Below are 14,455 nucleotides of genomic sequence, written 5' to 3' on the forward strand. Positions count from 1 at the left end.
GGAATCTGGCGTGGAAACCAATACTCCCGAAACCCTGAGACTCATTAAGGCGCAAAATGGCTCCTCAGGTCTTGAAACAGAACTCTTTTGCGTCCCAAGTATTTTTGGGAGGTGAAGGCGAAGGCGAGGCGACGGGAGTTTCTGAAGGAATCCCCTGGAAGCCTGGCTGCTCTGATCCACACATCCGCATCCCATTCTGGCCTGTCTCCCCGGCTGGCACGGAGCTCCGCAGCGCTTTTCCCAGCTCGGCGGCGCCCCGGCAGTGGCAGCGCACCTGGCCCAGGTGCACGGAGGGTCGGGCAGGGCGCTGCTGCGGGCAGGGCGCTGCTGCGGGCACGGCTCTTATTGTGAAAGGATGACGAGAGGCAGCGCTCACCTCTGCCGACCATCGCTGCCTCCCGCTCGCTGCCCTGGCGCCGCTACCTCCGCCCGGCCGCTCCGAGCCCCTGCCTCCTGCCCGCCGGAATATGTTCGCCGAAATCCTTTTGTCCTCCGCCAGCTTCCTGCTCGCTCACCTGCTGCATTTCCTCTGCTCCTTGATGCGATTCATTCCAGGTAAAACGCGTTGGAAACGACGCCTTTCGTCCCATCCCCTCGGAGAGGGGCTGCTGCTGCCGGCGAGGGTCGGGAGAACAATTCCTCCCGGCAGAAATCCGCGGCGGAGCCATCTGAAGCCCTTGTTAGATGGCAGAAAATGTCTGTTATCTGTTGAGTAGGGGAAGGGCAGAGACAAGGATTACAGCACTGCAGATGGTGTAGAGCAGGGAAGGCAGCGCCCAGGGGATTCCGTGCGCGGGGGAGCCGGCTGGAAGCGGGCAGGGAGAGACAGGGATCTTCGGAGCCGCATCGCTACCGAGGCTTTAACCTGAACCTGCAAATGGGGAACGGCCCCCAAGGATCTCGTATCGCAGCCCGGCTCTGCGCTTTGTGTCTTCCTTGCACAGCTTGAGCTGCTTTTTCTTTGTGTTGTTTTATTTTTTCGCCGTTTGTTCGTTTGTTTGTTTCTTCGTCTTGTTTATTTGTTTGCCTGTTTTCAGAAATTAGGAACCAATAAAAAATCATGGCAAACCTCCCGGGAAATTCCACTCTTTGATGGCAGTGGTGCTTTTGTGCTTTTTAAATTCAAAGCGTTGCTTCCGAGGTATCCAAAGAGCTGAAAAAAAATCTCAAATCTGCCTTGTTGTGCCACCAAGAAGACCCCAGAGTGTAGAATCTGTTTCTGCTGGGAAATCGACAGCTATTTCATGTGCCAGAGTTCACTGTCGCCTTTCTGCTTTCCTCCTTTTGAGCTTTCCCCTGCTCGTTTTTCCCATTTATTATTTTTCCCCCTGTGTTTTCTGTTGTTTCTTTCCTGTTCTCCGTTGCTCCTCTGGCTGTTAGCGAGGAATTGGGTGCCTGAGCCCCTGGCCATGGGGAACCAAGCAGCTGCGTGGGACAAGGAGCCCGGCACGGGCACTTCCCGGCACTCCCAAGGCAAGTGCTGCGCCTTCCCTTCGGGAATCCCGGTGGGAGCTCAGCGCTCCAGCCCTGGGGAAGGCTGGAGCCTGGAGGGCACAAATCCACGGCTCCGGTTCGGGCTGGGGGTCGGGGGAAACTGCTTTGCTTCCGTGTGGTGCCAATCTGTGTTCTATAGGGAACAAAACGCAGCCTGTGCCAGAGGATTATTCCCAGTTTGAACGATGCTCAGGGAAAACAGAATTCTTGCCTCGCTCTCCCTACTTGAGGAATATAATGAGCATTCTGTTTGCTAAATTTTGCCCTTAATTCTGGATGTCCTTCTGAGTCAAACGCTAGGACTGTGTGTGGAGAGGTGGTTCCTGAGCTTGGGTTTCAACCTGTAAGATAAAATCAAAATGGCTTTGCCCTCTCCCATGTGATCCCAGTGTTAGCAAATGTCTCCCGTGGTTTCGCCATCCACCATTCCAGGTTTCATGTCCCACCCACTGGTGTTGAGGTACAATTTAATGTCTGATTCACGGCGACTGCACCCACAGCAGCTTTCTCTTCAGGAGCCCGGTCTTTCTGTCCTCTTTCTGGATTTAAACGATCAATAGATAATCGATGCCGGGCTGCCAGTTTGTACTGTGAAATCATGGCACACTGTGCAGGGAAGCAGGAGCTGATCAAAAGGGCCACCCAGGGTAACGCATTGCCTGCTGTGTTTGGAAAAGATTGGAGGAAAGTTACGGCTCCGTGTTTGGCGCTGCCTCTGCTCGGATATGCCAAAGACCTTCAGCTTGTTTTTAAAAGTCTGAGGTAGGATGGAAACCACGGTGGAGAAATGAGGGCTCTGGGAGGGCAGGTTGTGATCTTGTGCCAATTTTCAGATGTTCAAGCACACACAGAGCCCCCCTGGGACTGCAGGGCTTTAATTGTGGATTCGAGTGCTTCCATCTCAGAGCGTGGCCAGAACAGAAGGAGCCATTTTATTTACATATTGTTTGAGATTATAAATCAGTCTGTCTTCTGCCTTCCTGAGAGAGAGATTGGTCCCCTCTTGGGGAGCTGGATGTCGCAGTTTTAATTTATGACTGAACTTTACCCTAAAGATGAAATATTTTTTTGCAATTACTCAGAAACGTTGTGTTGAGGGGTTTTGCTGCATTCCATGTCCTCAGTGCATTCGAAGATAAATTCAAAGATACATTAAAGATACCTGTCGTTAATCAAATCTATTTTTGTTTAATAGGGAAGAAGACATGTAGGATTTTTTGTCTTCTTCTTGCACTCCTTCCCTCCTCCTAGCTATTCAGAACTGTCTGCAATGACTTGTCTTGTTTCTGAAAGTTTCTGTTTTGGCTCCTCTGGGTGTTGGGATTTGTTCCCATTTTGCAATCATTTCTGCCAAAATCTTCAGCTCATTTGAGTGATGCTCAGAAGTAAAAAACAATCCATTCTCTTGCTGTGCTTCTTTCTCCCTCTCTGGCCTGGGTGTGGGGCATTCCCTTAAATATTCTTGTTGTTTATAGTCCATCCTATTGAAAGTCCACTTTGTAGGGAATGCTTTGGAATGAATTCTAAGGAGATGAGTTCTAACTAGATGAGATTTCAAGGATTACTGAGAGGATCATGTGAATGGTTATCACAGGACACAGAAAACAAAAAGAACTTGGCTTACTTAGCTTAGGAAGTGATAGGATTCTTCACCCTAAATACAACACAAGGAAGGGAAAACTACAAAAACCACTACCAGAGCTGCCAGAAAAAACAAGAATAATGTCCTCTGGTAAACTCAAAGCATTTTCCTGATCATCTGGACAAGGAGCAGTTATCTAAAGAGGGAATAAGTGCCTGTAGACATAATATTTTTTAAGGCAGAGTTCTTCTATAAAAATATCTGGGACAGCAGTTGGGAGGGGTGGACTCAGGAGGTCTTTTCCAGCCCTGGTCAGGCTCTTTTATGGAATGCATCTTTCCAAAATTTCCATTTAGAGTGCTCTCCAGGAAGTTTTGATGTAGTGCCGTCCTGCTTTGTTTCTGCTTGGATGCAAAATACGTCCTTACAGATGCGTTCCTCTCGTTCTTTAACGCATGTTTTGCACCTTTGCAAGCCAAATCTGCATTTCTGCAAACGCTTCAGAGATCTAAAGGAGGATTTGGGGGTTGGCAGATTGCAGAGCTACATTGGAATCTTGCATTTTACCTTCCTGCAATCCCAACACCCAACCTGTGGGTGTTTTTGTGTAGAGAAACAAGCTCAGAAGAATTTTGCCTGCCCGCTCAGCTCTTTTGCAGATATTCTGGCTGAAATAGCGAATTTCCACTGGAGATGTTGAGCAAAGGGTTTCAGAGGAGGGAAATCGGGCAGAAGCTACACTTGGTCACCTGGATTAAAGGATGCAGGCCGGAAGCAGCGGTGGTGAAAGCGAAAAACCAGAGTGAATTCACTAACAGCCTGGACTCCATTCAGCGTGTGGTGTCTGCACCAGCCCTGGGTGACGGAGTTCTGCCTGCCACTCGCCTTTTTGAGCAGTATTTCACTGCCACCTCAGTGCTCAGGCGTTCCAGGCTGGTTCTGCACTCTGTGCTCTCGGGAAGAGCAGCAGAGCAGGGTGAGGGCAGGATGGGCAGGTGCCAGCCCGGGCAGGGAGGCACCCCTGGGTAAATCCACCTCTGCAGCTAAATGGGTTGCTGAAACAATCCTTGTGTTGATGAGGCTTTGCAAATCAGGCTATGGGAGCCAGTCGCTGACATCACTGCTGGCTCACAGCATTCCAATCACTTCATGCTCTCCTGGGGCTTTTGTTCTCCAGCTGGGACTCAGGAGGGGTTGTTGCAGTCAAACCGGAGGCTCCATCGGGAATGTTCCTTCTCCGCTTGTTTCCCTGCCAAATAAAACTGGTAAATCTGTTTTGCCCTGTAAATGGACTTTGGCTCAGTTTCATTTGTGTTCTTCCATTTTTTTTAGGATCACAGGTCTTTTTTCTCCTCTCGGTTATTTATGAAATTCAATCCAAATATGCATTTCTTTGATTAAAAGAAAAGTTATCTTTTCTATCATATCATATTATGTTACCTCCTTTGGGCTGCAGAACTAGTGTCTCTTGTGGATTAACTAGAGCAGAGTAAAACCCACAGGATTTTCAGCTCCCTGTGGGTATGTTGGGTTTTGTGGCCTTATCTTGAGTATCCACCGTAACCTGGCTGCTTGCAGATGCTGCATGCTCTTCTCCCTGACATCCAATCTCAAGATCCAGTGTTTGTCACCTTATTCCAGTGAAAATCTCAACTCCCTGCTTTGTGCTCTCCCTGCTCTCTTTGCAGGTTTCAAGAACTACCTGCCCAGCCCATCCAAGGAGCAAATCCTCCGCCACAGACCCAGGGGGCTGCAATGCATCTCCCCCTTAGTGCAGAGCGTGGAGGAGACCCCCGAGCCCATCCCAGCCAGGGTCAAAGGACATATTCCCAAGTGGATTAATGGAAATCTGCTGAGGAATGGCCCTGGCAAGTTCGAGTTTGGCAATGACAAGTAAGTCTCCTTGAAATGAATTTTTAAATGGTTCTGGCCCAAACTCTGCCTAAACACAAAGGGGACCCCCCCCCCAATCACTATTTAGAGCATCTTCTAGTTTCTTTTCACATAAGGGAAGGAAGAAATATTGATGTCACTCTTTTGAGAGCACTCGCTCTCGCATTTGGGAACTGCAGAGAGGAGCTGAATGGTGACATCGCCCGGGCTGGAGAAGCTGAGTCACAGAGAGGCTCTCACCCACTCACTAAATAAAACATCCCCAGCTTTGGTCCTGTGTCCTGAACAAAAACCCATCCCTGAGGGCTCTGAAATCCAGGGCAGGAGCTTGGAGGGTTGGTTGCACCAAATGGTGTGAGCTGCTTTAGAAGCAAATCCCCCCGGTCTTAAAAATAATATACTCAAATATTCCCAGAAGGCACTTACTCCCTGTGGCTTGGAATGTGCCGCTGTAGTAACTGACAGCTCAGCTGACGGCAGCAACTGGCCAAAGCTGATCTCCTCCTCCTATCCCCAGAGTCAGACCTTCAGGTGTCCTGGGAGTCTCACAAATTCCGTGGTTTGGAGACAGTAACATCCTGAAAGAAGCTGAGAGCTGAAGGCCTCTGGGTTTGCAGTAATAATTGGTGTTGTTGCACAAACTCTATTCCCTGTGCAGGACTGGGTGTATAGACTATTACCTGTATAGATTATTTCCCAAAAAACCTTACACACGGCGTTTTCAGACATCACAAACCACAGCAGAGAATCCACTTGTTTTGTGTATTGTTTAATAGCTCAGGGGATCCGGGAGTCAGCTTTTACAAACATCACTGAAACTAGAAGAGGGTTCTACAGAGCATCATATAATGCCCAACTCTTCTTAATCTCTCTTTTCTCTCTCCTGGGAGGTTTAACCACTGGTTTGACGGCATGGCCCTGCTGCACCAGTTCCAGCTGGCCCACGGCACGGTGACTTACAGGAGCAGGTTCCTGCGGAGCAGCTCCTACCTGAGGAACAGCCAGCACAACCGCATCGTGGCCTCGGAGTTCGGCACCCTGGCCATGCCAGACCCGTGCAAGAGCCTCTTCGGGCGCTTCCTGTCCCGCTTCGAGCCGCTGCGTAAGAGGGGTTCTGTAAAAAATGAGAAGCGTTCTGAGATTTCCTTGGAGGAACCTGTGGTTAGGGGGAAAGGGAGGGGGGGAGGAAGTCTGACAGACTTTCTGTGAGCCCGTGCTTTTTCTTAGAATGTGGCCCAAACGCCAAAATTATGCAAATTAAGCCTCAGCCAGGGGAGGCAGAGTTTAATGTTTTACTGCCACTTCAGCTGGCTCAGTCCCGGATCATTTTGCACATTTCCCAAAAGAAGCTCTCCCCGAGAGAACATCCTGTGCAGCGCTGATAATGAGCATAACACCCTGGTGTTCTACCTGAGACACAGCTTTGCCCTTAGAACACCTTGCCTCGCTAAGCTTGTAGGGTAAGTGGGCTAATCCCTCCCTTCCTGGACTAAGGGGCAGGAGATTATTGGGTAGGGTGAGGCATGGCGCTGCACAGGAATGGAACTTCCAGTACCTTTGGCATTCTGTGTACGTCAGGGAGGAAAGAGGCTTAAACGCAAGCAAGGTGTTCCCCACGAAAAGCAGCACGGGCCTGACGTTCACCGCTTGTTGCTCGTGCTGTGACCATCCTCTGCTTCTCCTCTCCCCTCCTGCCACGTCATCTGTCCTTTCCCGAGGTGCTCACGCCTCCACTCGTGGTGGCACCCCCCAAATCCCCACCCCGGCTCCCTCAGACATTCCAGACCTATCCACACCCCCATCTGCCTTTGCCCAGCTCCAGCAGTGATTTCCATCCCTGTCCTCGTCCCTGTAACCCTTGTCCCTGCACAGACAGTTTCCCTCTGTAGGCTGGCGAGATATTTCCAGTCAGTCACGCAGGGATTAATGTCACTGCAAATGGGTTTGTTTGTTTGTTTGTTTGTTTAAACTCGTCTAACTTGCCATAATGTGGCATGAGCTGCACGGAGCTGTGCACAACTCCGGGATTTCTGTTCCAGAGCCCAGTGACAACTGCAACGTCAACTACGTGCTGTACAAAGGGGATTATTACGTCAGCAACGAGAATGTCTTCATGCACAAGGTGGACCCAGAGACGCTGGAAACGAAGGAAAAGGTGTGGGCAGGTGGGATAAGGGAGCTGGGGTACGGACCTTGCCGGATCAAGGGGAGTTCCAGTTCCAAAGGAAGCTGTCTGGACCGGCAGCATCTCTCTTTGGAGTCCCTGAGCAACCTGTGCAGCAGCAAGGCAGCTCTCAGGGGTGGAGGTGCTGTCACGGCCCGGCTGGGCACAGCTGGCCTTTCTCCGCTGCTCTCCCTGCTTGTCTGGGCTTGTCTGCACCTCTCAGCAGAACAGGAAACGACTTTTTTCCTGTGTACCAGAAAAAGTGAGCATTGCTGATCTCACATCTGCCTTTTCCCTGGTGCTTTGCTTTCATATCAATTCCCTTCATCTGCTTTTTACACCTCGAGCTTTGCACGCTCCAGAGCTGCCCCTGATCAAACCCTCTGTTGCAAAGGGGTGGCTCAGCTGCCACTTGATTTTCTCCCCACTGCTAGGAAGTGACCAAAACATCAGAGAAGTTTTTCCCTGTGTCCTGTGCATCCTCTCCCGGGAGCGTGGCAGGATGTGACAGCACAGCACAAGCCACACGTCCCCACTGCCTGCACCCTCAGAGGGGATTTGGGCTGGGCAGCTGTGAGAAGGGCTGAGGGAGGATTCTGCCCTTCCTAAATCAGTATTTACTGCTGGACCTGTTTGACACCAAAAACCGCCAGCTCAGAGCATCCCTGAGGCCTTGAGGGGGCTGCTCCAGGAGTCCCTCCCTGCAGGATCAGTAGTGAGCCAAGAATAAACTGCATGCAAGGCACGGCCACTGAGGGATCCTGGCTGATTTGCCAGCTGATCTGTCTGTGAAGCAGAATGCAGCCATGAAAAGACAGGTGGGGATTTTTGGGTTCAGCTCTGTTGAACCATTTTGTCATAAAACAAACAAACAAAAAAAAATCCCCTCGAGCTGGTTTTTTTAGATGCAGACTGGGTTTTGGTGGGTTTTTTTTTGACAAAGTGAAGAAATGGAAGGGATGATTTCAGGTTTAAACTCTCCAGTTTGTGATGCCTTAGTAGGAGCTGGTTTTCTGAGCTTCCAGTGACAAAAGTCGTGGTGGTTTTTTGGGGCAGTGATTCTCCCTTTGCGCACCTGCCCCTGCTTATTATGGGCAACGTTCCCACGTGTCTGCACTTGTACCATAAAGACTATCTGTGTCCTCCAAGGAATGTCTACTGCTATTAGTCCTGCTTTGCTGATAGAGAAATACCCTGATTTTCAAGGATTTCAGGAAGACTGCAGGCAGAACGAAGGCTGGAGTCCAGATGCCGCGTTATTAATAATGAATAAAATCTGCTCTTCTTCCTCAGACTTCCACAAAACCGACCCTCCAGAAAGTTCTGCACTGACTGAAACCCTTTGGCATTTGCAGGTGGACTGGAGCAAGTTTATTGCAGTGAATGGGGCCACAGCTCATCCCCACTACGAGTCTGATGGGACAACCTACAACATGGGCAATTCCTACGGGAAGCACGGTGAGCTGGCCATGGCCAGGCTGGGGTTTTTGGGCAGGGTGTGCAGGAGACCTGCTTCGAGCAGCAGCTGCTGAAGAAACACCTAAAGAGACCTGGAAATTGCTGTTTTGTGATCAAAATGTCAACGTCAGTCTGTCCCATCAAGCTGGCTCCTCTCAGGATTTGGTATCAGATGGGTCTGACTTTGGCCTGTGAATATCCAGCAAATCCTCCTCTTCCTCTCCCAAGCTTTGCCTGAAAACAGGAGAATGATTTTTTAAAGTCCACTGTTGGAACCTCATCTGAAGAAATCTAACAATTAGTCAGTCACATGTTTTTCACTTGTAGTAATTGGCTTTTGATGAGCACCGTAAGGGTTTTTGCAGAAGATAGAATTCATCCTGGTCACCCGGCTATCTTACAGCAAAGCTGGATTTTATTTTCTCAGAACTCTGAGCATCTTGATAGGATCCTGTTCCATCCACGTGGCTGCTCAGAGCTATCAGTCCCCATCAGCTGTGTGAAATCCTTCTTTTCCAGAGGCCTCTGAAAACAGCCACTGCCCTTTATTGTCATCCCTTGGGCCAGCTCCCTATTTTCTTAGCTTTTGACCATTTTTCATTCTTGCTGCTTTCATTTCCTTTTGGCCTCAGCAAAGCCCAGGTCTGTACCACGTGCTTTTTTCAGCTGGGCACGCCAAACTCGAGATTATCATTATTCAGCAGTGCCATCCTTTCCTGCTCATATGCTCAGGTTTGTTACGTGAGCATCACCAAGGCTCAGAGTTTTCATTTCCTGTGAGCTTGGTTTTCATCCTGCCCCTGTTATTGCAGGAGAGCACCGCAGGCAGAGCTGGCATTCTCCCAGACTGAGAAGATCCTTCTGCTTCCTCTCAAGCTTCCTTTTCTTGTTTTTCTTTCAGCAGATAAATCCTCTGTAGAATGTTTCACTGCCTGTTGGGTTTCTGCTCGGTTTAGGAGAGGCGCTTCCAAGTATTCCCTGGGGAACAGGAGGGAGCAGAGCCTGAGCTTGCTTTGAACACCTTTTCCCCTTTCCAGGATCCAGCTACAACATCATCAAGGTCCCTCCCCAGGAGCCAGGCCGTGGGGACACTTTGGAGGGAGCCGAAGTGCTGTGCTCCATCCCTCCCATGGACAGGGCAAAGCCATCCTACTACCACAGCTTTGGTAAGGTCCCACCCCAAACTCAGGGAATTTGGGGATGCGGAAAGGGCTCTCCAGTTCTCTCTGCCTCATTTTTTGGGTGATATTCCTTCCTTCTCTCCTCAGGAATGACTGAAAACTACATTGTTTTCATCGAGCAGCCCCTCAGGCTGAACCTGCTGAAGATCATCACCTCCAAGCTCTGTGGGAAAGCCATTTATGATGGGATAAGCTGGGAGCCTCAGCACAACACCTACTTCCACGTGGTGGACAAGCACACCGGGAAGGTGAGGGGGTCTTTGGTCCCTGCAGGAGCTCATCTGGAACTTTGGATCCCAAAAGTGCAACCTAGCAGCCATGGGGAGTTTGTGAATCAGTCCAGAAGTTACTCCAGTAAAGGCTTTGAAGCAGGGGTGTACAGTTGTTAAAAATGGGATTTCTTCGTGCATTTTCCTCTCTGTTCATTCATTTCTTTGCCAGCCCTAAAAGGACAGGCAGAAAGGAACAGTTTGGAGTTCACGAGACCTCCTGGAGGTCCCAGGTACCACAGGGTGTAAAAGGGTCAGAACCTGGGAAGGATGCACAGCAAGGGACTGCTCGATATTTTGGGTTTTCTTCTTCTGGTTTTGCTCTTTAATGGCTTAAAGCAGCCCTTTAAGGCTGAAGGCAAACCCCAGGCAACGAGAGGGGGTTGGAATGGGGGGCAGAGAGGAGAAAGCTCTGTGAGGTGAGGCTGGGAGCTCTGCAGAGGATGAGCAGCTGTCCCGTGCTCCCTGCAGGTGCTGCCGGGGCAGTGGTGCTCCAAGCCCTTCGTCACCTTCCACCAAATCAACGCCTTCGAGGAGCGGGGCTGCGTGGTGCTGGACCTGTGCTGCCAGGACGAGGGCACCAGCCTGGCTCTGTACACGCTGCAGAACCTGAGGAGGAGCGGGGAAGGGCTGGACCAGGTGAGATCCCTGCCTTTGCTTGCCCAGCATCTGCTGCAGGAGTTGATTCTCTGCAGCAAAGCTCGGGTTGGTGGAATGGAGAACAATGGAGAACACCGTGGGGACAACACATCCACAACTCCCTAAACACTGAAATTATCATCTCTTGATGCTTTCACTCCTTTTAAATCTCTCTCCATGGAGCATGCCCTTGAAAATCTTCAAGCTCTGTGTCACACACAGAGCTCAATAGCCTGGCAGAATTTATTTCTGCTTTAAAACCTTGGTTTTAATGACATTCATTTTCCTTATCCTTGCGTAATACAATTTTCCCCCAAGAAATTATGCAAAAGAAGTTGTAGCATGACTTCTAAATGGGAGGGGAAAAAAAAAAAAAAAAGGGAACCCCATTCTTTAAGGCATTACTTCAGAAAAGGAGCAGTTTTTATGAAAATCACAGAAATACCACGGAAACCCCTACACTGTTCCCCGCAGTCACCTCACAACAGCACGTTCGAGTACATTATTTACTGTGTCCAGCTCATTTCAGGACGTGTGAGGGGCATTGCTTTGCATAGGTCACAGATGGGAAAAGTGGGGGTGCTTTCAGTTTCTCACTGCAGATGTGTGTGTTGGAAACCCGGCGTGCTGGGGGAGTGCTGCATGTCCAGACAGGGCTGAGCTTCCTCTGTCTGTGTCCTGAGCCGTCTAGAACCGACTCAGCTCCGACCTGAAAGGAGCGCAGCTGGGTCCCGTTGGGTTCTGCTTCCTTCTGGCATTTAGTTTGGGTTTTTTTCAAAGCCTTTTTTGAGCGTATTCAAGTAGGGCAGAGAGTTAATCCCAGCTTTTTTTTTTTTTTTTGGTCCTTCTCCGAGTGCAGCCCAGGTGGAATTTGATGTGGCCGAAGGTGTCAGCACTGGGCCTGTGTTTCCAATACATTCTTTCAGTGCCAAGTGGCATCACCACCACACTTTACCCACTCACACACACAGAGGAGTCATTTCAGAACGGAATCTCAAACTTCACTGCACCAAAAGCCTCGGGAATGCCTGGGCATGGCTTGTCTCCTTTCCCCAAATCTGCTGGCTCACTAACCCTGGCAGGGCATTTCCTCTGGCAGAGTTCCTCAGCCAGGTTACGCGAACCAGGAAAGTTTTGAAAGCAGGGTTTCAGGATTAACACAAGTGATTAAAGTGAACTGGTGGGTTGCAGATTGAAGTAACTGAAAGGCACCAAACCACGGTCCTTATCTATTCCGTTTATGTGGGAACATGACGGGTTATAAACTTGGCTTGAGCAGAGCTTTAGTGGCAGTGCTGGAGTTATCCCTCTCGATGTGCTGAGTGTCTGCCACACTGGGGGCTGCACTTTGCTCCCCAGGTAAACCCACCATCATTCCCCTGGACTTCCAGCCGTGAATCCGTGTGTACCTGAGCACGGAGGAGGGAATCCTGTGGGGTCACTGCAGGCACAGTGCTCTCCTGCTTCTCTGCAGAGCCATGGAAAGGAACATAAGCCTGTCCTAACGAAATAAAACATAGTGCAGTGTCTGTGCCACTGCCGGGTTTGGAGACAATGGGCTGATTTGCATGCCCAACTCAGCATTTATGACTGTGAGAGCAATGCTGGCCCTTTTAATTCTTGTGGTTTTGGTTTCTGCTGTAAATTACTGGAACGTGCGGGGAACTTCTTCTTTCCATTATGTGCTTTACCTTACCAGAACTCAGTCAAACACACAATGAAAAAAAAGAATTCAGGGGTGTCCAAAACTCCAGAATTGTTCCCCAAAAGTGCATTTAGGCTGAAGTGTGTGTCCTGTCTCTGCCAAGATCACTCTCTGTCTCTGTAACAGGTTTATGCCTCCGTTCCCAGAGCTTTCCCTCGCCGCTTTGTTCTCCCTCTGGACGTGGATCCAGACACACCCGTGGGGAAGAACCTGAACCCGCTGCCTTACAGCCAGGCAAAGGCTGTGAGAGGTGCAGATGGCAAGGTGTGTATCAAACCATAAATGCATTTGTGCAGCAGCTCCTGCCCTGTGCCTCACTCAGAGCTTTAACCACTTTTGGGTGCAGGGCTTGGTGGGAGCACTCAGCTCTCCTGCCCTGTCCAAGCTGAACCAACCCTGCTGTAATTTCTGCACGTTTCCCCCAGGTCTGGTGCACGCATGAAGATCTCCACCCCGAGGGCTTTGAGAAAGTTGGGGGCCTGGAGTTCCCCCAGATCAATTACAGCAGGTACAACGGCAGGAGATACCGCTACTTCTACGGGTGTGGATTCGGGAACTTGGTTGGAGATTCCTTGATCAAGGTTGATGTGGAGACCAAGAATTTCAAGGTGAGCTCGCCCAGTCCTTCCACTGAAGTGGATTTGAAGGTGTGTCATTGACTGGGGGCTTTAGGGCTTTGCCCAGGTGGGCCTGGGATGAGATTCCCAACTTCATCCCTCACCCAGAGCCTTACAAACGTGGCAGTCACCAAACAGGAGAGGATAGCACCATCACACTCCTGGAATGAAAACAATAAATTAATTAAAATGTTGAACTCGAGGTTTCTTGGAGCACAGCGTATTTCCAGGTGCCTTTGTGGGGAGCACTCGTAACTCTGCTCCCTGTAGTAGACAAGTGTTAATGAAATGTAACTCATCCCTGCGTGCCTGAAACTCATCCATATGTTCCTGTGCTTGCTAGATTTGGCAGGAGGAGGGATGCTACCCGTCAGAGCCTGTGTTTGTGCCAGTGCCTAACGCCACGGCAGAGGACAGCGGAGTCATCCTGTCTGTGGTGGTCTCCCCCACCGAGGTAACTTGCTGGCAGCAGTTTGTCAAAGTCACACAGCATGAATTCACTTTTAAAACCTCAAACCCGAGTCTGGGCAGGTAGTTCCTGCTCCCCAGAGTGCCTGGCCCTGTCACAGCCAGGCACAGGCAGTGCACGATGCAGTTTTGCTCAGGGTGCCGGTGTTTCCCCAGTGCAGCCTGTGGGTCTCAGCGCTCCCGAGGTTTGGTCTCTCTGCTTTGTGCCTTTGTGTGCAAACACGGTGCAAACAAGTTCAGCCTGGACGCTCACTCTGCCTTTCTCCTCCTCCTGCAGGACCAAAGTGCTTTCCTGCTCGTCCTGGATGCAGAGACCTTCCGGGAACTGGGGCGAGCGGAGGTCGGGGTGCCAATGCCTTACGGGTTCCACGGCGTCTTCACTGCCCGCTGAGGAACTCCTGGGCACCTCCCGAGACTTGGGGCTGAGCCAGGCTCGGAAAAGCCCTCTGCTGCTTTCACCTCCCACCATTCCATCATGCCTGGGATGAAGGAAATGCTTTTTCTCCACCATAACCTCCTGCATTCCTTACAAAATACAGCCAAGGAAGGCAGAAGCCCCTTTGCTCCCACAGCCCGCTGCTTTATCTACAATTTTTTCACTCTTGCTAGACCAGCTGTAGCAGCAGTTCACAAAGGGTGCCACGCTGAGGCTTGCAAGGGAGAAAATGGAAAGTGAGGTGACCAACCCCTTTCTTTGCCAGCAATGAGGGGAAGAGAAGATCAACGCTCGGGGCTGTGACTTTGGCTGAAATACGTAAAGCAGAGGAGAGGAGGAAAACCCAGCAGGTGACAGGTGGGCCCAGGGAAGGGGACTCAAGCCCCCTGGCATCAAGGTTGCCTTCAGTGCACCCCAGAGGGTAGATGCAGACACTCGCAGAAACTGTGCTTGTGCTTTTTTTTCTGTACCATAGCAGTGCCCTCAAATAAAACCTTGGGAAGTTTTTCCTTTCTTTCCCTGCCTTCACACGCTTTTGTAGATGTTGGG

General features: G+C 50.4%; 1 protein-coding gene across 1 annotated transcript; it reads left to right on the forward strand.

The window, feature by feature from the left end:
* Positions 1–340: 340 nt before the first annotated feature.
* Positions 341–14,421, forward strand: BCO2 (beta-carotene oxygenase 2). The gene is given in 14 exon segments (XM_040085278.1): positions 341–399; positions 401–555; positions 1,381–1,473; positions 4,765–4,969; positions 5,860–6,071; positions 7,009–7,124; positions 8,489–8,591; positions 9,629–9,757; positions 9,860–10,020; positions 10,513–10,680; positions 12,512–12,649; positions 12,811–12,993; positions 13,346–13,456; positions 13,748–14,421. Coding segments are annotated over 14 exon segments (1,932 nt in total). The 5' UTR covers positions 341–355; the 3' UTR covers positions 13,862–14,421.
* Positions 14,422–14,455: the final 34 nt, after the last annotated feature.

The sequence above is a fragment of the Hirundo rustica genome, chromosome 23 (genome assembly GCF_015227805.2).
Source record: "Hirundo rustica isolate bHirRus1 chromosome 23, bHirRus1.pri.v3, whole genome shotgun sequence".
Classification (NCBI taxonomy): Eukaryota; Metazoa; Chordata; class Aves; order Passeriformes; family Hirundinidae; genus Hirundo; species Hirundo rustica.